At 50.7% G+C, this 21,176-nt stretch overlaps 10 protein-coding genes across 10 annotated transcripts; 3 read left to right on the top strand and 7 right to left on the bottom strand.

Annotated features, from left to right (window-relative positions):
* Nucleotides 1–12: 12 nt before the first annotated feature.
* BDP55DRAFT_687694 (uncharacterized protein) lies at nucleotides 13–533 on the top strand (the record flags this gene model as incomplete). Its single annotated transcript, XM_060576591.1, has 2 exons — nucleotides 13–184; nucleotides 241–533. Coding segments are annotated over 2 exons (465 nt in total), but the record flags the coding sequence as incomplete, so codon positions are not given.
* Nucleotides 534–715: 182 nt separating this feature from the next.
* Nucleotides 716–1,192, top strand: BDP55DRAFT_639259 (uncharacterized protein; the record flags this gene model as incomplete). Its single annotated transcript, XM_060573225.1, has 1 exon — nucleotides 716–1,192. One exon carries the CDS (start codon nucleotides 716–718, stop codon nucleotides 1,190–1,192), a length of 477 nt encoding a protein of 158 aa, XP_060421634.1.
* Nucleotides 1,193–2,189: 997 nt separating this feature from the next.
* On the bottom strand, nucleotides 2,190–5,021 carry BDP55DRAFT_639258 (uncharacterized protein; the record flags this gene model as incomplete). The annotated part of the gene is made up of 1 exon (XM_060573224.1): nucleotides 2,190–5,021. One exon carries the CDS (start codon nucleotides 5,019–5,021, stop codon nucleotides 2,190–2,192), a length of 2,832 nt encoding a protein of 943 aa, XP_060421633.1.
* A 381-nt stretch (nucleotides 5,022–5,402) lies between these two features.
* BDP55DRAFT_687693 (uncharacterized protein) lies at nucleotides 5,403–5,641 on the bottom strand. The gene has a single exon (XM_060576590.1). It carries the CDS (start codon nucleotides 5,593–5,595, stop codon nucleotides 5,428–5,430), a length of 168 nt encoding a protein of 55 aa, XP_060421632.1. The 5' UTR covers nucleotides 5,596–5,641; the 3' UTR covers nucleotides 5,403–5,427.
* A 255-nt stretch (nucleotides 5,642–5,896) lies between these two features.
* Nucleotides 5,897–6,802, bottom strand: BDP55DRAFT_639257 (uncharacterized protein; the record flags this gene model as incomplete). The annotated part of the gene is made up of 1 exon (XM_060573223.1): nucleotides 5,897–6,802. The coding sequence occupies one exon, from the start codon at nucleotides 6,800–6,802 to the stop codon at nucleotides 5,897–5,899; it is 906 nt and encodes a 301-aa protein (XP_060421631.1).
* A 1,218-nt stretch (nucleotides 6,803–8,020) lies between these two features.
* Nucleotides 8,021–11,448, bottom strand: BDP55DRAFT_687689 (uncharacterized protein). Its single transcript, XM_060576589.1, has 4 exons — nucleotides 10,656–11,448; nucleotides 9,390–10,597; nucleotides 8,329–9,332; nucleotides 8,021–8,279 (listed from the first exon to the last, which is right to left on the bottom strand). Exons 1-4 carry the CDS (start codon nucleotides 11,041–11,043, stop codon nucleotides 8,195–8,197), a joined length of 2,685 nt encoding a protein of 894 aa, XP_060421630.1. The 5' UTR covers nucleotides 11,044–11,448; the 3' UTR covers nucleotides 8,021–8,194.
* A 921-nt stretch (nucleotides 11,449–12,369) lies between these two features.
* BDP55DRAFT_56361 (uncharacterized protein) lies at nucleotides 12,370–14,544 on the bottom strand. The gene is made up of 3 exons (XM_060570257.1): nucleotides 13,810–14,544; nucleotides 13,157–13,763; nucleotides 12,370–13,102 (listed from the first exon to the last, which is right to left on the bottom strand). The coding sequence occupies exons 1-3, from the start codon at nucleotides 14,107–14,109 to the stop codon at nucleotides 12,642–12,644; spliced, it is 1,368 nt and encodes a 455-aa protein (XP_060421629.1). The 5' UTR covers nucleotides 14,110–14,544; the 3' UTR covers nucleotides 12,370–12,641.
* A 749-nt stretch (nucleotides 14,545–15,293) lies between these two features.
* Nucleotides 15,294–15,841, bottom strand: BDP55DRAFT_56322 (uncharacterized protein). Its single transcript, XM_060570213.1, has one exon. The coding sequence runs from the start codon at nucleotides 15,719–15,721 to the stop codon at nucleotides 15,413–15,415; it is 309 nt and encodes a 102-aa protein (XP_060421628.1). The 5' UTR covers nucleotides 15,722–15,841; the 3' UTR covers nucleotides 15,294–15,412.
* On the bottom strand, nucleotides 15,842–17,648 carry BDP55DRAFT_56348 (uncharacterized protein). Its single transcript, XM_060570247.1, has one exon. The coding sequence runs from the start codon at nucleotides 17,267–17,269 to the stop codon at nucleotides 15,962–15,964; it is 1,308 nt and encodes a 435-aa protein (XP_060421627.1). The 5' UTR covers nucleotides 17,270–17,648; the 3' UTR covers nucleotides 15,842–15,961.
* A 1,934-nt stretch (nucleotides 17,649–19,582) lies between these two features.
* Nucleotides 19,583–19,996, top strand: BDP55DRAFT_568450 (uncharacterized protein; the record flags this gene model as incomplete). Its single annotated transcript, XM_060570685.1, has 1 exon — nucleotides 19,583–19,996. One exon carries the CDS (start codon nucleotides 19,583–19,585, stop codon nucleotides 19,994–19,996), a length of 414 nt encoding a protein of 137 aa, XP_060421626.1.
* Between the last annotated feature and the right edge of the window lie 1,180 nt (nucleotides 19,997–21,176).

Genomic DNA, 21,176 nt, shown 5'->3' with positions numbered 1-21,176 from the left:
GCAAGCTGAGCCCAAGCCAGGACTATCTCGGTTACACTAGCCTCGCATCGTTTCCTTCAAACAACACCATGGATTACCCTTCCACGGCTATTCAAAAACCCTCAAACAAGGCTGACACTTGGAACGGCTACGCGGCCAACCCTTCTGGGTATGCATCAGCCTCCGTCGACCAGACAGAGAAACGGTGGGTGAAGCGACCATCTGTCTGTACTCTATGCTAACTGGAAAGAAACATCATAGCGAGTCTCGACCGTATCGAGGCAGTTATGGAGTGGATTCACGAAAGCCAGAACAGACAAGACGCGCGTCTCGCGAAGCTGGAAGACAAAGTCGACGAAATCAAGGAGGAACTGGCCGAGATAAACCAGCATTTGACGGAGCAGGCGATGAACTGCAGTCGTTGCGACTATGGTAGTGGGGATGAGTACTCCGATGACGCTACTGAGGATGACTCGAGTGAGAGTGCTGCTGACGGCAAAGGCGGCGATGACTACGAAACTCACGAATACTGTAACATGTATGATCTGTACTAGCTTAGGTAGCGCAGGATGCATTGCTTAGGATGGTTTCCTCTCTTCTTTCTTTGCTAAAGCTTCATTAAACCATTTTCCTGTATTCTGAATATGTTCATATGCATGTCTGTAGCGTGGGCCTGAGTATTAATATGACCATTGCCGCCGTCTCCACACACTCTCTCCACGCATGTCAAGCAGCGATGTCAAGAGAAAAGCCGCTGCCAAGATTACCTTCCTCGCCCATGAGGCCTAGGCCACTTATGCCGTCTAAGCCGGCCAGGCCGATCAGACCATCGAAAGGCTTGCTCGATGACACAGCTTCAGACCAGGAACCCTCATATGAACCCTCTCCGCATGAGAGACACTCGCAGTCAAGTCGATGCAGCCGTTGCAGCGGAGAGAGCGCTCAGCGACAGTCTTTGCTCATTTCGCAACTGCAATCTCAGGTGTTGTCTTTGCAGTCTCAACTGGAAGAGACACAAACGGAAAACACCAAACAGAAAAAGCTTATTTCCTTACATGACCGCACATTAGCTGATCTTTGTGGCTATATCACAATAACAGTTTCAGACTTTCAAGAACAGCAGAGGAGATTAAGCGAAATTGAAGGAGAAATCCCGATAACATACACAGATTACAACACAGACGCTACTGCAAATGCATGCAATCTATTTTAAGCTTGTATCGTCTTCGATCTCGAGAGGTGAGCTTTCTGTATATATTGTAGTCCTCTGCCTCGAGTAGCTACTTACGTTGAACACTCATGCTAAGCACTGAGCCGACCCAAGATTGCCCAATTAAGTCAGCCTCTTCGTTCCATCATGGGTCTCCTTAAATCAACTCTCATAGCCTGCAGTGCTTATGTGCTCACGAAGCTTGCGTGAGTACAGCGGTGACGGTGAAGCTTACCTGACTAACTCTCGTAAGGCTCGACAAAGGGGAGCAGTACTACACCCAACATCAGAGAGAGGAGGCTCGTCAAGAGCTGAGGAGAAAGAAGCGCAGCAGTCGAAGATACTCGTCATCAAGTTTGTACTAAGTGAATATCAATGGTGGTGAATGACTTGCACTTGCTTCGGGTTTTGTTTCAGTCTATTGAGACCTTGAGATTGGTAGAAACATGGTCTGTACCACAGCGTCCAATGTTTTGTTATCAGTGTTATTTTATTAGAGGTTTTATGTTCACTTCGCTTGGAAAGGAAAGTTTGTGATACATGTCAACACTTCACATTTTTCACACGGCCCACTGTTTGATCCCAGTTGTGAACGTCCGAGAAATGCTATCGTGACGCTGCCCGGCGTTGTGCCGCACGAGACCGCCTCCCACCAAACGACCATCTCGTGTGCTCGCTTTGTACGATATATCACCTATACATTTGAAAGTGTGATCTCCGCGCCCTCTGGTGCATCAATGATACCTTGTAATGCAGCGTAACATCCCAAGAGCATGTAGGAGAACAAATTCTGTCACTGAAAAGGGAATGATGCAATAACATCGCGACACTTGGGTTGTCGTACCCGGAAACTCAGCCTAGCCAAGCTTACCTTAGCTGGTCACAAAGAATCCGTTCATTATGACGCAGTTGTACCAGACACACAGCATGAAACGTCCGTATAGATTACATTCAGTCACATCCCGGAGTCGTCATAAAGAATGCAAATTATAAATATTACTCAGAGAATCATGCTATCCTCGCTATCATCGAACCCCTGTATACCGTCTAAGCCGTGATTCAGACCAGCCCTATCTCCCGAGAAGCTCAGCAATGTAGATCTCGTCGTGATACTCGATCCGTCTAGTGAAAATGGATCAGAAGAGTCAATGGCAGCATTGAAGTTGTACTCATGGTATCGATCGCCCAACATCGTATCCCTTGACTGGACTCTGTTCAAGCTCGAGGGCAACTGCGCTCCGATAATTTGCGGCGAGTGTATGGGCATAGAATCAATCGCCATCTCTCCCTCCTCGGATTTGATTCGGCGGTAAGAGACTTGCCACGGTAAATACGATGGCAACGTGGTGCGTGCGTCATGAGAGCTTGATATTCTCTGGGGTTGCTTGATGCTTGAGCTTCTTGTGCTAGAAGAGTGAGATGAATTACTGTTTTGAAGGCTAGATATTCGTTTCAACTTGATCTCTTCACATGGAGAAAGGCTTGTCGCCATCATAGAGTTATGGTCTTGAGATGATGAGATTCTTTTGAGATCGTAGTTGCCAAAGTCGGGCAATCCGATGGTTCGGGCATTACTCTGTTGATAACTTTGCGGAGTGCTCGGCTGGGATGCCCGATTGTGAACATAGCCGAACGATCTGGTCTCTCCGGGCGTGAGACGAGACGATGGCTGTAGAGACCTGTGCCCTTGTTCTTCTGGTAACAAAAACAGACTTGAATCTGGATGCCTTGTCGACGTGGAGAATGGTATGCTTGTGCTTGAGATTCGCTGAAGTTGGGGACCCTGGGGGAGGAAGTTCACGCTGGGATGATCAGAGATGCAAGTATCTAAGCGACCGGTTTTTCGCGCGGCTAACGCTTCTCCAATGCCTTGAAGTCCTCCAGGTCCGGCATCTCGATGGGTTTGTGTATCTGATGCATCACTAAACGGCAGGATATTTGGTGATAGTTTAGATTTTGCTTGACGATTTGCGGCCCGAATCCTCGGTAGAGGGGCTTTATTGAAATCAAGCGTCATGATGTCTCGACGGCTCTCCGTTTTCAATTTCATCGTCCTTTCTGAAATATCAGAAGACGACGATTGCTCAGAAAGTGAGTCCTGCATAACGACGTCCTCTGCGGCACCTTCCTCATAATCGGTCCCTGACATTGACACGTCCTCCTTATCGCAGGGCCTGTATACCCCACTTACTTGAGACCGGTAGTCAAAGGGACCCATTGCTGAGACCGACTTTGGGCATCCAGCTGCTTTTTCCGTGTTGATGTCTATGATCGGCGTGGAACCATCTAACTGTAATGAATAAGACCCGAAAAAAGCATTGACAAAATCTTTCTGAATGCGCATGATTGATATCTCATTGCTATCCTCGCTTTCAATCAGACGAGGCAGGAAAAGAATTTGCTGTATTTGTTGAAAGGTCTCAATGTGCGGCCGGCCCCAACGACGGTCTACCTTTGAAAGAAAGTGAATTTCTTCGTCTGGTAATAATTCCCCTCTAGGAAAGTCGAAAGGCTGTGTTCGCATCCGACAGCCTTGCGCAACGACGTGGTTTCGGAAGCCTAGTAAGTGAGCTCGTCGATAAAAAAGCGATTGACACGCTGCGTCGACGTGGGACACATACGCTCTGCCCCTGCTGACCCGAGGGCTGTCGGTATGTTGCAGAGATGGGAACTGACGAATGGCCGCTAGCATCAAATGAACGTAGGCCACTTCGAAAGATGAGGATCCCATCCCATACCGAAACTGTCCTTCTGAGATTTCTACGACAAGGCGAGCAGATGGGTTCCAAAACTCCTGGAGCTGCTGCTGCAATGTCCCTTTCTCGTGTGTGTGGTCCGGTAGCAAAAGGGTTTTCACGATTTGAGCTGCCGTGCTTAAGACTTTCATGTTTTCATGGAAAGACTTGAGGCTGGGTATGAGAACGGGTATTTTGAGCACGTTGTACTCAATCCTCTCTCGCCAGGACTTGTCAATCACCTTTGGGAAAAGTCTACCGGAACTGAAACCCCGCTGGATGACTTTTCGGTCTACAGCGCTCGAAGATAAACGTCCCTCAAGTGTTCTAATCGTATTGACGTCTATGCATCGCTCAAATTCACCTACGCCGTCTGTCATTTCAGCACTCACACGTGCGATTCGTTGCATGTATGCCGTCACTTCGGGATCCAAATGAAGCCACTGGCAATACTTATACCACATGCCAAGTTTGAGTCCTTGTAGTAAACCGGGGAAACCTGTGAATCTATCCAGCATATTTTGGATTTCCGGGCGTGCCTCTATGACCGCCATTGACTTACGTTTCATGGGCCCCAGTCGTACGGTGAACTGTCTTTCTGTGTTTTCATCGCGGCGTATCTGAGAGTCTCTCAGCTTGATATAAATGTCTCCGTCTGACCATTCCCTCTCATGACTGTACCAGTCGGTTTGACTCTTGATGAACCTTGTTTCATCGTGGATGAAGTTTTGCCAGCTGTCAGTGACGTGCAGTCGCACGACCCATGTAAGGGCATCACGCGACTTTTTGGCTGCCTCGAGGCGATGGCGACCTTGAAGATAATAAACGTTGTGGCCAAATATTTGAGGATACGGACTATGAGTGAGAGTGATTTCGAGTCTTTTGGCCGAAATTCGCAGGGTCAAAAGTATTTCCTGCAGGGTCTGTTCAAGGATGATGCCATCAATTTGGTTACTAACCCTTTCAGGACTGATACGGTGGCCGTCGAAGACGGAAGCTAGATAATCACAGCGGTCTGGGTCATATATGCGTTGCCCCAACTCCAGGATCTGAAGGCAATCAAGAGGAACTTGAACAACCCCTACAAGGCGAATCATGATGGTATTTTGGGGTACAGCGTAGGTCTCATTCACAATCTAAGTGCGAGGGAGCGTGCACATAAATAGATGAACTTATACTCGTAACTCTAAAGGTTCGCGCTGGAGAAGAATTGAAATCGGCATTCGCAATTCCAAATACTCGCAACCATATCCGTACGTGTTTCACTTCCTAGCAGAATCATGATAACTGAATACAGATTCGTGCTGAGCCAGCAGCATCCATGAGCATACCGACTCGAGTTGACATCCGCTCAACATTGGGTTTACGCAGAGGGGGCGTAAGTTGATGTGGTCGAGGCTTGCTGATGCGGGCCTCTTTCAAACGGCTGTAATGCTATCGTCGAGGGCTCTCTGCTGAGGGGTCTCCGATACCAATTACCACTAACGCCTCAAGACTCAGGGTTTATCTTCGAGGGGGCGGGAAGTTATCGCACGCCAGGACGCGTGGCTCCGACAAGGACCGAAGATGCTCCTGAAATCTCGGCGAGACTGACAGATATCGGAATCGGAGTTGGCTCACTATATCATTTCCAATGACCGCCAGCTTGGATGTTGATTTTGGGAAGCGCATCTAGTGAAACTTTCGTTAGTCATCTGTCGTCTTGTGCTAGTTGTCCTCTTACAACTATCTCAATCGGAAGTGATGCGTCCAAGGCATGCGAAAGAAGATTGTGAGAAGCAGAAATATCGCGACGATGCAAACCGTGAGGGCGAAGTACGCGAACAGGGAAGGCCAGAGATTCTGCAGCACGCGCAAGATCAAGGGGAAACAGATGATCAGAAAGGTAGTGAGTATGGAAAGCATTTCAAATCTGGTGAATAGTGGATTTTTTGCGATCGAGATATCCTTATATCTCCACGGTCAACGATCTCTAGTCATCTTTAGGAAGGCTCCAGGCTGGTACAACCCAATGCTCCTTGTTCTCGTCTCCATAATGGCTGTTTAGGGGAGGCCCAAGGGTAATGATTATTGGAACAAATCCTTCATTGAGACAACGTTGCATGACTCTTCCTGAGTATGTATGCGTCACCCCTTCCCTACCATCATTGATATCGAAATATGCGACGCTAGACTGGTCGGTGCCAAGTACGTTCGACTGTGGCGAAGCCGTCTCGCTCAACGATGTAGACATATGCACATGGAGTCCTTCGTTCCACGCAGAAGATGAAGCCATGAAGATGACTCTGATATCGCTATCGTTGGAAATTGGGCTGAGGTACCAATCACAATGATCTGCATTGTCGGAAATCGGCCGCATGATGGGTGTGCGGGGGGCAAACATCGTCGATAGGTACGGGGATTGCAGGTCCGAGAGACTAGGCGAGTAAGGAAACAGGACTTCATGATGACTCCCGTGCAATTCGTGTAGCTCATCTCGTCTGCGGACCCTGCCATTCCAGTCCATGAGGTACGTTTCATCAACGTCGGTTGCTATGATTGTCGACGTCACAGCGTGTATAGGTATGACTGCAAGCCAGATGTAGAGTCTGCTTCTCTCCTGATTTTCAGACTGGGGTTGTGCTATTCTACGCCTGAGTGTACGGAGATCGTTTCCAATGATGAAAGCCTTGTGCCCGTTTCTGATCTTCGCGTCTATCCACACCATATGTTCCGGTATGTCTCTGAGAAGATTAAGATATCTACGCTTCGTTTCTGAAGATATCTTTGTTATTAAACGCGCGGCAAAGAGGAACGCGGAGGCATCTGTCGCGGATAGATGGATGAGTATGCCTTCGAGGACTGGATATACACGCAGGCAGATATCTGGTAAATCCATTTTTCCTACTATGTCTCTGGGAAGTTCAAGATTGGCTGATCAAAGAAGTTGTTTTTGCTGTGGATTTATTTGACGTAGGAATGGCAACTACGAGTCGCGCTTTTGAAGTATGTTGAGAGATCAAAGGCAAGAAAAGAGATGTTATTGAAACTAGAAGAGAATGATACTAAGAGGGTGGCTGTTCAAAACAAATATAGCGGAGGAAGGATAATATATTATGCTGAGCCTCATGAAGGCGCAAAAAGCGCGAGAATATTTGTTCAGGACGAAAGGTGAAGATTACGAAGAACCAACTCCAGAGTCAGAGATGTGGGGAGAGAAAGAACTTCCAAATGATAGAGACAGCGACGAGCGGAAGGAGGCAGAATTGCGAGAAGAGAGGATCGGCGGGACTGGGGTGAAGAGGAGGGACTATAGGAGGGAAAGGAAGAGAGACGAGGGAGAGAGAAAGACAGAGTGAAAGAGGGAGAGAAAGGAGGGAGGGAAAGAGAGAAGAGGGAAGCGAAAAGTGTAGAGAGGAGAGAGGGATAGAGACACCGGGAAAAGGAGAAGGTGGAGGAGAGAAGGAAAGAGTCGAGAGGGGGAGAAAGCATCGATTAGGGGGACACTTAGAGCGAACCCCCTCGCTCTAAGTGTCCCCCTTGTCTGTCAAGTGTCGAAGGGAAAGGGAAAGAGTCGAGGGGAGGAGGAAGAGGGTCGAGCGGAGGAGGAAGAGGGTCGAGCGGAGGAGGAAGAGAGTCGAGGGGGGAGAGAAACCATCAAAGAGAGGGGCAAAGCGTTGACAAGGGGGACACTTAGAGCGAGGGGGTTCGCTCTAAGTGCCCCCCTTATCTGTCAAGTGTCCAAGGAAGAGAGCTGAGGGGAGAGATGAGGAAAGGGTAAGAAAGGTGGTAGGCGAGAGAGGAGAGGGCAAAAGTCGAGGAGAGAAGGGAGAGAAAAAAGATCGAGAAGAGGGGAAAGCGTTGACCAGAGTGGCACTAAGAGAGGGGATCTCTCTCAGTGCCACCCCCATCGAGCATTGAAGGAGGGTAGTTGAGGGAAGAGACAAGGGAAGAGAAACAAAGGTGGGAGACGAGGGAGAGTCGAAAGAAGAGGGAAAAGATGAGGGGAGAGTTGGGGGGAGGAAGGGTACTTATAGGAAGTCTAGCGCTCCCCAATGCCATCACACTATCGATTATGAGGAGATGGAAACCAAGGTGAGAAGGAGTCGGCTGAAGGGTCAGAACAGACTGGTCGCTCGAAGACTTTGATTTCCTCTGTAATACATTTCGTACAGATACCATGCCAAAGAAGGTCGTAAGTTCCATGCTATTCGCGAGCTCTCGCAAGAGTTATGACGCACTTATAGACGAGTCTTGAACTCGGCTGGTCAGCTACAAATACATGCAGTCCCTATGTGAATGGTCCCAGCTCTGGGTGCAAAGCCCTGAACCATCTCTTGAAAAAGGCTATCCCGTCATGATTGAGATTGTTGTATCTAAAGGGCTGTCAGCAAAGCTATGAATCGACAATATGTCTAGACTTACTGTATCGGATCGATGTTCTGTCTCAATAGATTGAAGCACTTGCGTGCATTTCGGAATCTCAAGACTGTTTCATCGGGCCGAATGACTGCACCTGGCAAACATCTCAGAATACCACAGCCTATATCCCTCTCAAGGTTCTGCAGGATGCGTCCTTCTTTGACGTATTTATAGTACGGAGTATCCATGGGTTTGTCCGTGATGATCCCAGTCGCTCTCCGTATCACTTTACTCTCAGCGGTCTCGCGAGAACCCCTTTCGTGCTGTCCTTGTTGGACAAGTGTCTCGGGTTCCCGCTGGAGCTTTTTTTTCTTGGACACTTTGCTCGGCTGTTGAGAGCTAGCTTCTTTCGATTGTTTCTTCCATCGTGCCTTCGCAAGAGATCTCTTGTTTCGTTGCTTTTCTCTCACTCTTTCCAGCTGAACCTCGAACTCCTTCGCCGTCTCGATAAGAAGGCTCCTATGCTGGAAGCTATGTAACTGAAACAGTGATTTCATCTCGTTAATCTCATGAAACAATTCCTTCAACGAGCATGAGCCACTGCTCAACTGAGCTGAGCTGTGTTCGTCTTCGGGAAGGGGGCGGCATTCCATAATCATCTGGACCAGACGGGCTTTGTGTTCAATCTTGAGGGCTGACTCGGTATCAATCAACGCATCCGTCAGTTGACCGAGATTACAACCGCTCGAGTTGTAGAATTCCTGCAGGTCACTGAACAGACAGTGGTGACGCCCTCCAGTGCAAGGTACTTGCTTGGAGCTGTCGAGGTGTGATGACGCAGCTATCGATTGTGGACTATCGAGGGCGTCGAAATCCGTCAGCTGCGTAAGAACTGGGAGGGAACCGGATGGCACTCCCCAGTGAATAAGAAGCCTACGGAAGTAACTCTCCCTCAATTCAGGTCCCGTGGGCCATTTCCCTTCGCGCTGAGAACCCGCCCCGAGGTAACAGTCCAGGGCATAAGAGCAGAGAAAAGCGCAACAAGAATCGTGGGTGTATGGCCCTAGCTAAGTAGCATGAGCAAGACGAAGAGGCTCGGAAGGGAATTGGCAGGTGGATCGTACCTGACGGGACCGCTTGTTAAGCTCGACAGACCGTCCAAGAAGTTCCGAGGCAAGGACGTCGACTCTTGCGCCCCAATAAAGGAATGAATCCTCCTGCATCCCGAAGGCATCAAATGTCCGCGTGCTCGGGTTGATGATTGCGATAACCCAGTGATTCCTATCCGCATTCAACATTTGGTTAGATACGTTGACGTTGATGGGCAAGACAAGTCCGTCAAAATCCATCGAAAATGCTTCGACGACATGATGTGGAAAGGCTTCATGGAGTCTTGAATGCAAAGGGTCAATCACTACAAATCTGGAGTCCTCAGTAATCATGCGAAGAAGTTGAAGAAAAAGGGTATCGTCAACAAATGTTGCCGGAAAAAATTGACTTAGCCTCTGTCTGAAATGTGCTTTGCTTTGACAGAATAGCTTCTTGGCGTCGACGTACTCAACCGCTATATCGATTAACTTATCGATTGGTTCTGAATGGCGGTCATAGTTCTTGCAAGAGTGGTTCTCGGCATTTTCGTCATCGTGAACAGCCTCCAGGTTGGATTCATGAAAGAGGATATCTGCAGACTCGATGTGGCCAGCGAGACCAGGCCGGATGTTCGAGCCAGGGCCCAGAGACTGAGTGTCAAGTTTGGCTCCTGATTCGACATTGCCCTTGTCATTGAACGAAATGGTAGCTTCTGCAGGTTGCCCAGTAGGTTTATCCGATCTGACCCCTATCGTGAACTTTGCCGGAGACTGGGCATCGGGTATGGGGCTTGCCTCGATGCTGGATTGGACAAATAGTTCGGTATCATCAGGAGTGCATTCGACGCGAGGCCCGTGAACGTCTCGATCGCCGCACAAACTGATCGCATCATCTTGCATCGGTTCAACGCTAGGTAGGAGCCCCATGTCGGGAATGGGATGGGACATTGGGCTCGCATCTAGTTGATCATATGACGGCGAAATATCTAGCCGGCCAAGGCTCGGCGTGTCGTACCTCTGCACTGCTGGAAAATACCAGCTCGATAGATCGTGGCCTCCGTGATCGGTAGGATGGGTGGGAAGGAATAGTGTTGTTTCACTCTCTTGGTTTGCCGGCAGATCGTGTACTTCGTTCGAAGATAACACGGATGCCTTCTGCTTGTCGAGTTGTGTTCGAGATCGTAAATCATGTAGAGTGGACAACTGCGTGTCCGTCTGCGCATGATTGGAGGCAGCAGAGTTGTCTGTGTTGCAATGAGGGTTTGCATCGATGACACGCATAATGAGGTATGAGTTACTCACGAAGCCACGATGCCCACGCGGCGATCTGATTGCGCAGATGCTCGGTGGCACGCTCAACGCCACGTAGAAAGGCAAAGCCTAAAACACCATCATCTGAGACGGAAAGTTCAGGATTGCGCACGCTCAAGGAATCCAAGACGGTGAGCCGCTGGATATGGTCTTGGATGCTCCTGTCGAAGCTGGCCAGAACCATGCTCGCATCGTTACGCAACTGCAAAATAGTGGCATTCCGGTGGTTCATGGCTGCTTTCTTCGTCAAAAAAGAAGGAGCAAAAAGGGAAGTGCACTGGCAATGTGCTTTCGAACCAAAACCGGCTGGGGATAAGTACCCATCTTCTTCTAGACGGGCATAAGTATTCATAGAGTTGCCAATAACGGCCGCGCCCATGCTGGCAACGACACCATCCTAACATCTGGCATCCATGGCCTCTTTGTGCTGTGCCGCAAGAACACGCCAGAGCATAATGCTACAAGAGCCCAAGAACTTTCTCAATCGTAACACCGCGGCTGGGCCAGTGCCGCTGGAACAGAGTGATCTCCTTCGGGGGGTGTGGAGGACTACGAGATATTGCGCTCTTGGGCCAAGTCAAGCACATACTTGGGTCGCTCAGATAACTATCGGAGGGGGAGGAAAGTCGAGCCGTACATTGAACGGAAGCGACGGGCAAAGTGATGAATTCGACGGTGCGTTGGAAGATGGTGACAGCGAGATGATGGGCATACTCACAGATGGCGTAAATTCACGGATGGTCCGATTGTGCGTAGTTTACAAGAGCATTCATCTCGGCGAGACGCGCTTATCCTTATCGAGATAGCTCGCTAAGAGAAACAAGCGACCTCAGCAAAGGTACACCGTGTAGCTCGGCTGGACTAGTAGTCGTTATGTTTAGCGCAGGGCTTATCGCAGACCAATGACAAGTAGAAAGAAGAGGGCGTTGGTCGCGTTGGGGCAGACAGCGGCAAACTACCAATAGTGATTGGGTTACACGGGTACCATTGCCGGCGTGACCGACATCCATCCGCAGAAACCATCGTTCGTCAAGTGACCGTAGCCCACCGCACTGCACTCTTGTGCTATGATGCATGCACTTAGAATCCCTGGTCCATCTGCGCAGCGGGCAAAGGCAATACGGACCAACATATGCGCGCCTGGTCTGTGTGTATTTACCGCGTGCAAAGTACCGGTCTCGTCTATCCAAAGTACCTGTCGCTCATCAGATTGGCATTGTCTTCTTGCGCTTGATGAGTGTTGGTCTGCACATAGATACACGCAGCGAGCTGTTGTTGGAGCTCCCAATCCTAGGAGCATGTTACATTGGGCAGATGATCCTTACCCGATGGCAATCCAAGACTGGTGATCACACTGGCCGAACGCGAGGCCGCCAGTCTGGATTCTTACCATCTCTAGCACAGCCCGGGGGAATTGATCCGAAGCACGATTGAGTGCCTGCTCCCGGCTCGCTTCCCCGGTGACAGCGGCCAAGGGTTTCAATTTCGGCATTGGAACAATTGGGGCCAAATCCCCGATACGGCTGAGAGAAGTTGGGCGGATCGTCAAGACCGGCAAAATGCCCCACATCGGACACCGGAGAACTCTCGGTCTTGCGTGTATGGTACCGACAAGCATGAACGCTGTACTTGCCCCAGCCCGCCAAGGCAAATAGGTTCTCTGTCACATCCGCATCATTTTTCTGAAGGCATGATTGTGTTGCAAATTATCTAACCAGTGCCGCCCCACCCTCCATACGTCGCGGGCGACTCTCATCAGGGTCCAAGGGGAGGCCGAATCATCCGGTAACAAGATGCCATCGTGCACATTGGAAGAACAAATTTGTGCCGGAAGCATACCTCATCACACATCGTGGCACCATGGAGCAATGATACAGCAATTTGAACGGATCCTTGAACGTCGCTGATAGTCAAAAATATACGTATCATGCTGTTACCCTCGCCTCATGCCTGCGTGATGAGACACCGCAGGCAGTCTCAAGCAACTACCTGCCACCACTGCCCCGAGCTGGTCATATCGCTTTGTTGATCATCCCCCAACGATCCATCTGCCTGACTACAGACAGCTATCGTGGAGCACGTCTGCTCCAACGTTGTGCTTGGCTGGCTTTCGTGATTTCTGTTGATTGCATTCCTCGCCTCTTTCCATCCGCATTGTTCGGCAGAACTATTGTGCTGTTTACGCTCCATCGCCGACGGATTAGCACCGCTCGCCACTGCCGTGAACCCTTCGCGTCCTTCTTCTTCACACAGTCCTTGCTGTCCACAAGTGCCGATTCCGAGAGCACCGGCAACACCGCGTGCCTCGCTATGAGGGTTTGCGGCATCGTTCAGCAAGGTGATGTCTGATGCCGTGACGGAAGATTGACGAACGCATACGAGAGACCTGGAGTCATTCGGACAAGCGACTACGATTTCCTCAACCATGTCACCATCATCTGCTGGCGCATATTAGCGAACTTCACGCACATGTTCAGCTCGGACGTACACACCACCTCGCATGCTTCCGAGTGCGTTGCGTCGCTTGGCGGACTTCAACACCTGGTATCCATCATCTAAAGCCCTCTGAAATCTCTCATTATTCAGCTCGGCCTTTTCTTTGTCACATCCTATGACTCGAATACCGAAAGCCTCGATGACGGCCGGAAGAGCAGCTGAGGGCCCATTGTGAGCGTAGGCTTTCAGATGGGAACCTGCCGCAGAGGCCGCTCTGTACGGAAAGTGCATATTGTGTTCGTCGCACCTGAGGATAAACCATTCTTCGTTGTACTGGACGATCCTGTGCTTGTATCTCGCAGTTCCATCGTCGTAAAGCTCATCGAAGCGGATCGTCTTCTCAACCGATTTAACAGCTGAGGGTACACTGCGAAGGCGTTTGCCTAACGCCTCGGGCGCGTCTTCGGCTCGTCTCTTCGCTGGCGAAACGGAGATGGACGCAGGTGACGCTAGATGATACGGACTCTGTTCTTGGGCAACCAGAGCCAGCTCATCAGCGTGACCTGCTTCCACGCGGGGGTCTAAGAAGAATCCTGCCGAAGAAGGTGACATGGGCGACACGCGATTCGAGGAAACCGGATTTCCGCCGTTCATGAAGTCAAGCTGCGAAGTCAGCGTGAGCCTACAAAGTCGCGTAGATGTTTCTTACTAGAGTCTGAGTATTTGGTAAGGCTGAAACCTTGCGCATGTGCTGAACAGACGCATCGAAGGCCTCCTCGATCTCTGTTTGTCGTTCAGAAACAGCATTTCTTTCTCGTCGACACGTCCTTATCTTCTCCTGTAGCTCTCTGATTCGTTCGTCAATCGCTCTGACTTGTGTTTGGAGTACCGGCGTCTCTGCATCCAGGTCGCTCAGAGCGGCGGCTTGCCTTTCTTTCGCTTTGCGACAGATATCATTCAGCTCGCAACCGAACCGCTCTACTGCGTCCTGTACTTCAGGGAGGGACATCGTCGTCGTGATGTTAGGTGAGTGCTGCTGTACTTCGCGGATGGATTGGACGAAACAAGCCGAACAGAGATTCTGCGGAAATAGCAAATGGATTGAACGCGGGAAAGGCAATCCACTTCTCGCGCTGGGCAGTTTGTCACAATGATGGAGCCCGTAAGATCGGTTGAAACTGTGCTCCTCTGAAGGCTCGACGATTAAACGCCCGGGGAGCTGGGTTTAACTTCCAATTGGCCCATGAAGCCTCGACGTTGCAACGGCGCTGGTTTTGTGATTAATTTAGTGCGGATGGCCTGACTTGCGCACAACACCTACCAAAAGTTGGCTGTTCTTACTCCTCGCGAGGTGAGGTTGCGCGAGTGCTCATGGGAACTTCATGACGCTAGTTGGAGCCGGGATGATGTTTCTTTGCGAAAGTCTCTCAAACTCTGTTGGAACCGGGGTAGCGTTCGTGGATCCGAACCAGATCTACATTTCGCGACGCTGGTGCTGGGGCGGGTTGATGTTTCTTTGCAAAATCTCTTGAACTTTTGTGTTGGAACCGGGGTAACGTTCGGTTTTGCGAACCTGATTCGCTTCTCGCAAAGCTACTGTTGGGTCAAAGCTCGCTGTGGCCAATGACCAGACTGTCGGGACGACTCTAATTTTAAGGGCAATCGCATCCCGTCAGGGAGGTGCGTGTGAGTGGAGACTCACTGTAGGCCTTCGGGCTTCTTCTCTCCCGAATCTCCGCTCCTTGCTCGTCTCCAACTGAGGCCCCGTCTTTCAAGACCTGGATCTGGCAGTCGTCTGCCATGGAGGTAGAAATCACATTTGGCCCCTGTCCGCAGCAACGGGGCGTGGTCTAGATACGACGCGAAGAGGCGGTGCGATTCAGGCGAGACATGGTGGCATTCTGATAATCGGGTGAAGGGCACATATCCGATTGAGGTCAATACATTTTGCCGTCGTCACAGCGCTGCGGCGTTGTGTCATTCCTGGACGTTGACGTCCAGGGATGACGCCCAGTAAAGGCAACAAAGACAATTTACTAAGCAGAAAGATCGAGACGCCTACACATAGTAACATGGCAGAAGTGGCGACGAATCACCCCTTGATCACACTGTTGAATAGGGAAGCGCCCTCCCTTACACTTGGCCCTTCAGACGAGCTTCATATTAGGTAGGGTCGACGGGCCCATTGAGGGCGAACTCAACCATCACCAAGTCATCTCAAGTACTGCTATCATTGGTCATTAAACACATATGGAGGTATTTGTTGGTATACCAACCACATCAGCCATAAGACACTGTTCCGTGCATGGATATTAAACGTCTCGGCCTCGACATGTCTCACAAAGACACGCCCTGGTCTTCCATCCGCTCCCGTAGAAAACCGTGATCTGTGCACCGTCAGGAATCTCACGAATTGCTCTGACAGTCATCACATATTGCCCACTTGCTTTCACCTGTGCAAATTGTGCCGACGGCCGGCAGGAATGGCTGAGCAGCCTGAAGATATTGCTCGACGTGCCACAGTGTAGTTGACAAACAATAGGTTGCTCGCGCAAATCCGGCCTTACGAAGCTCATCGTCTGAAGGTCATCAAACGTGTCAAGAGGGACGATTTCGCCCATAAGGAAACCTATGAGCTCGCCCGCTTGGTACACCACTCGTCCGTCCTCGTTGGCGACAGCCTGTAAGCCTCGTCCGAACTGCTCGTAGTCTTTGATTCGCGGTGTCGGATGACCATTATTGCGAGAGAAGGCATCCTCAATGCACAAGCAAATATCCTTGTCGCAGAAGTCGCATTTTTTATCGTCGTCATGTGAGACTTTAGTGGGGTCAGCCGGCCAGTCTGAGTCTCGCGGCCAACCTTACGGGCGTGGCCAAGTCGGATAATGATTAGGATGGTAGGCGTTTCTGTTGACTGGCAGAATTGGCCGCATGAGCGCCAGCATCTCCTTCTCGGGCAATTTGTCCAAAGGCTGGTCATAGAGCTCCCAAGCAAACTCTATATCTTGTGAGATGCCTTCTATTGAGTCAAAGAAGGCACTCGCTGACGCGCATAGAGAGGCAACATAGTCTATACCTAAGAGATCCCTCAGATCATCTATTTCCGTTTCGTTGAGACCATGAACCGCGGTTGAGGACACGCCGAACGGGTTATCACTGTCCAAAAGAATAAAGCACATTAGCTCTCCCCGACCATGGCAGAGTCGCACCCACTTGTTGCCCAACTTTGTATGCCGGGACAGGCCAGCCTTGGAGCACCGGGCCTTCTTGGCAATCGCGTCCAATACCGCCGGATCGGATCTGATACGGCCGAGCTTCGACCGCTCGATTTCACAGGCAAGCGAATACTGACTAAGTCGTATCATGAGTTCCTCGATGCTGGATCGTCGCCGCGATAGTCGGATGGCATTCAGTTGCTGTCCAATGCGGGCGTGAAGATCCCCAGCACATCGGATCCGGATTCTGTCATTGCTGGGGTCTCTTCGACTACGTACAAGACCGCAAAACTGTTGTATAGCTGTGCGGCTTCCGACGCTCAGAGCAAGCTTTAAGACGTTTGGGTGTGGCGGCTTGTTCCACTCAATGCGAGGGATCTTGCATAATCCGTCGATATTCAGGACTTCTCTGACAATTTGCCTCAGCTCCGCTCGAGGCCCAACGTTGTTTCGCTTCTTGGGTGGTTTTGTAAGGTCGATCGGTGGCCGCGATCGCTTCGCGGGCACGATCCGTCTTGTCGAAGCCACAGCTGTCACTGATTTGCCTGAGACCCGTCCAACTCCCAGTGTGAGTGGGAAGGCCGTTTGTGAACCTAGAGGATCGCGTATACATACCTCGCACTGTCCGCATAGAACCGGACTCAGAGGCGGCACATGCTGCTCTGAATGAGACAAGCCAAACGTAATGGCAATGCAGGTTGAGTAGTTGATTACCGCGTAGTACTGTTGAGGTCTGATGACCACCATGTCCCAGGTCCCGCACATTCGATGGTGAAGTCGATGCCTACCGACCTCAGCCTCGTAGGACATATGAACCCAGAGGCATGGCGCACGAAATGTTCGCATGAGCCCGTCCCCCATTGTCGGCGTATGAAGGACTCGAACTTTGATGTGTGTCGGTCTGAAACTACCAGCCATAGCCGCCAGCCAACCCTTACTAAAGTGCACAGCCATAGATCACCATTGCTCCTCTGAAGGCACATGCCAGAATACCTGGCGCTGACAGACCCGTAGGAAATGTGCCCGCTGGCAATGGTGGTGATACGGGTGAGCAGATCGCCAGGTAGGAAGATCGAGACGACGTCGGACCTGAGAGGCTCTATGTAGTAGGACACCATACCTCGTGGTGGAGACTTGGCCACCTTTTCCAGAAAGACGATGATATCGTCCGCCAACGGTCTCGCAGCGGCTCTGGGCGGATCCGGGATGGCGAACTTGTCCACCTTAGACGACTTCAGATAAGAGTACCCGGAACCGCACGGGTCTACAACGTAGCTATTCCCGAGGTATTCACAGCCAAACGGCTGCCTAATGCCAGATTTCAGCTTCGTCCAGTCGACCTCCGGTATGGCCGTCCTAACATAGGCTTCTCAGATATTTCTTCGGCTGTTCTCTTCGCTGGGGAGGTGGGGATGGACGCAGGTGACGCTGGACGATACGGAGTTTGTGCTTCGGCGACTGTTGGTGATTCATCAGCAAGACCTGCCGCCTCTTTGGGCGGGTCTAAGAAAGATCTTGCTGAAGACGGCACGGGCGACGCGCGATTCGAGGAAGCTGGGTATCCCCCGTATACGAAGTCAAGCTACGTTTATCGCGTGGGCTTACGAAGTCGCGCTGATGTTGCCCACCAGATTTTGAGTATTTGGAAAAGCAGAAACGTTGCGCCTGTGCTGAACAGCCGCATCGTAGGCCACCTCGATCTTTGTCTGTCTTTCACAGGCAGCGTCTTCCTCCTATCGACACGTCTTCATTTGGTCCTGTAGCCGTATCATTCGCTCTCGAATCGCTGTGATTTTGGTATGAAATGCTACCGTCTGTGTCCAGATCGCTCTTCGCGGCTGCTTCCCGCTCTTCCGCACCGCGACGGATATCATTTAGCTCATAACCGAGCCGCTCCACCGCAGCATGAATCTCGGAGAACATCGTCGTCATGACGTGAGGTAAATGCTGCTGTATTCCGGGAGAGATGGATGAAACAAGCAGGGCAAAGATTCAACGACCAAGCAGACGAGTCGGACGCTGGGAGGCAATACACTCCTCGTGCAGGGCATCTTGCCAACACCAAGAAGGGCGCAAGATACGTTGCGTCCATGGTCCTCTGAAGGCTCAACAGACTAAACGCTCGGGGAGCTGGGCTTGCCTTCCAATTGGCTTATGAAAGCTTGCGTTGCAACGGTTTGGGGTGAGTGATCTGATTTGCGCGCAACACCAACCAAAATTAGTAGTCGTCATTTCGGGTGAGAGTGCTTCCAGTGTTGGTGAATGGGATATTCGCGACGCTAGTGTTGGAGCTGGGATGTTGTTTCTTTGCGAAAAGCTCTGAAGCTTTCGTGTTGGAACCGGGGTACCGTTCATGTTTGCAAACCCGACATGCCTTCGTGGCGCTGGTGTTGGAGCTGTGATAATAGTAGCCAATAACCAGATTGTCGGAACAGTTGTCGTCTTAACAGCGACCCTGTTCACTTGGGATCTCAAGGTGGGTGGAGACTTAATCTGACGGCCTTCGGGCTTTGTCTTGCCCTTTCACCCGAGGCGCGGCTTTTCAAGACTTGGATTTGTCAGTCTTTGGTCAACGAGGGTAGAGAACACCCTGTTTCAAGCAACGTGAGTGGGGAAAATACGACATGGCAAGGCGGGGTTCTTCATGCCAGACGTTGTGCCATCCTGATAACCGGGTGGAGGGCACTCATGTCAAGGCTCAGAATGCCTTGCCTTTACAGGGCTGCAGGATATTGCCATCAGGGCATTGGCTCGTCCACTTCGTAGCTTCCTATCTCGGTACGCTGCATTTCAGACCTGAGCTGGCCGCTGAGGATGGGCAAAGAGCAGTTGTTCTAAGTACCCCAACCAGCGCATAGGCGAAGGCCACTAGGGGAAAAACACCAATCGCTCGAAAGTGGTCCCAGCTCATGTAAAAGTGACAGAGCGGAGACCGACGGCGGCGCAGCTTTGAATGAATACCTGATCTGGGTGGTGCTCGATGTAAATCTCTTATGCGACTGGGAGAAGTGAAAAGGCACAGTTTGACGACAGGGAACTCGAAAATACCACTCTAGGTCATCCTCCAACAACTTCAGATCATTACGGCAATAGTCAAGTTGAGAGGCGAAGTCAAAGTGGGGAGTAGGACATGTCGATGTGCTTCGGTAGGTCTTGCATGTGTTTAAAGACGCTGTTCCCTCCCTTGGCCATCATCATAGCTCGAACCAGCGGCAAAGTACGTAAAAGCAAAGCTCGCGTCCAGCTCTTTTCGATCTCCTTTATCTCATGTGCTTTTTTGAGCAGTCTCTTTGGGCCTGCGGCCTCTTCAAGTGGGGGAACATGCGGAATCAGTGTCTGAAGGAGAAGCGAATCGGCAAAACCTGCGGGCTTAGGCTCATATATGCGACTACCTATCATAAAGGCCCTTGCAAGATCTGCCAGGACTTGTCACGAAAATCGAGAAGGGTCCAAAAGATGAACTCGGATATCGCTAGATGGCGACTTGACGGAAACCGCCCTGCAACGATCGAAGCCACCGGAGAAGAACTCAGGCTGCTCCAAAACAGCGTTCGGAATTTACAGACAAGACACCTTGCCGGTACAATCTTTGGATCCAAAAGGCAGTCGGAAAATGATGCGAAGCCCAGTGTTAAACGGCGAGTGGTAGCGCGTCGGCCCGCTGTGGGCGAGCAGCTGTAAGAAATTCCCGTATTTGACCAGGGCAAAGCATTTTGGAATGTAGACGTTGATTTGAGGCAGTTCTCTTCAGCAAAATCAGTCACTTTGGATGACAACCAAAATTGAAAGCATTGATGTAAAATAAAGCTGGCAAGACCTGATTGTCAATTATTATCGCTGATCATAGCTTTTTTGAGAGGAGCACGTCCATATTAATACAATGCAGCAGGAGGGCTATGTCTCTCCTCTTGTGATAATCACCCACCAAATTGCCGTCCGTTGCAGGGCAAACCATGATATGTTTGTGGGTCGATACGCGTGATGGGCACCATGGGTTGCACAAAATGTGCAGCAGACCGTTGCCCAGCGCGAGGAAAAGACCGTTTGTTGAGTTGGAGTTACTTGTGGTGATTGGGCGTGCGAGCATCACTATCGGCGAAACTGATCTCCGGCCGCCGGTGATTAAGCGGCCGTTACTCCGTGTACTTTATACGTTTGGAACCCCTGACCCTGACTCCATGCACGGATAGCAGGCAAAGGTGTCGAGGACCAACTTAAGCACCCTGTGTGTGGAGTCACTACGTGAGAGGCACCGCCTCTGTACTTCTCAGGTATCAGACGCTGTGCACATGGATAGTGTCTTCGTGGGCCCTATCAAGTCGGCCTGCAAAGAAAGGTACGTAGGGGTTTATCGCTCACGTTGGTCGTGAGTGCGCCGTTGGATTTGATTTCTAATCAGCAACAGACTCTGGGGGCATTGACCTGGAACATGATGGAGAGTTTATGCTTCTCGATAGCGGTGGGCTCGTTTAGATCCGTAGGCGCAGAATGAAGCGAAGGATTGATTTGTCTCGCTTTCGTCCACTATCGATGGGCCAGTCGCCGGTTTCGATGAGATTGTGAACTTCCGCGTGCTGACAGGACTGGTCGATTGGATTCGGATGATATCAACCTGTGCACCGATCTTCCGGTTGCACAAGGACTGAATGTGGCGAAATCTCTGAGGTGCAGTCAGCTTCTACAGTTGCCCTATCATGACGTTTACTCACCTACGCAATGAGAGTTTTGCTGGCTTATGCAGAAGCATGGTAACATATCAGTGTAGTCCAGCTCAATATAGAGAGCCCAAGGAGTATGCTTCGTTTGCTGTCGACGACTCCGACGATTGTTCAGGAATGCACCTGTCGCTGCTGATCTCGGG

Source organism: Colletotrichum godetiae, assembly GCF_030913485.1.
Source record: "Colletotrichum godetiae strain CBS 193.32 chromosome Unknown BDP55scaffold_115, whole genome shotgun sequence".
NCBI classification, from domain to species: Eukaryota; Fungi; Ascomycota; class Sordariomycetes; order Glomerellales; family Glomerellaceae; genus Colletotrichum; species Colletotrichum godetiae.
Note: the sequence above shows the minus strand (reverse complement) of the source record. Positions and strands in the feature narration are given on the sequence as shown.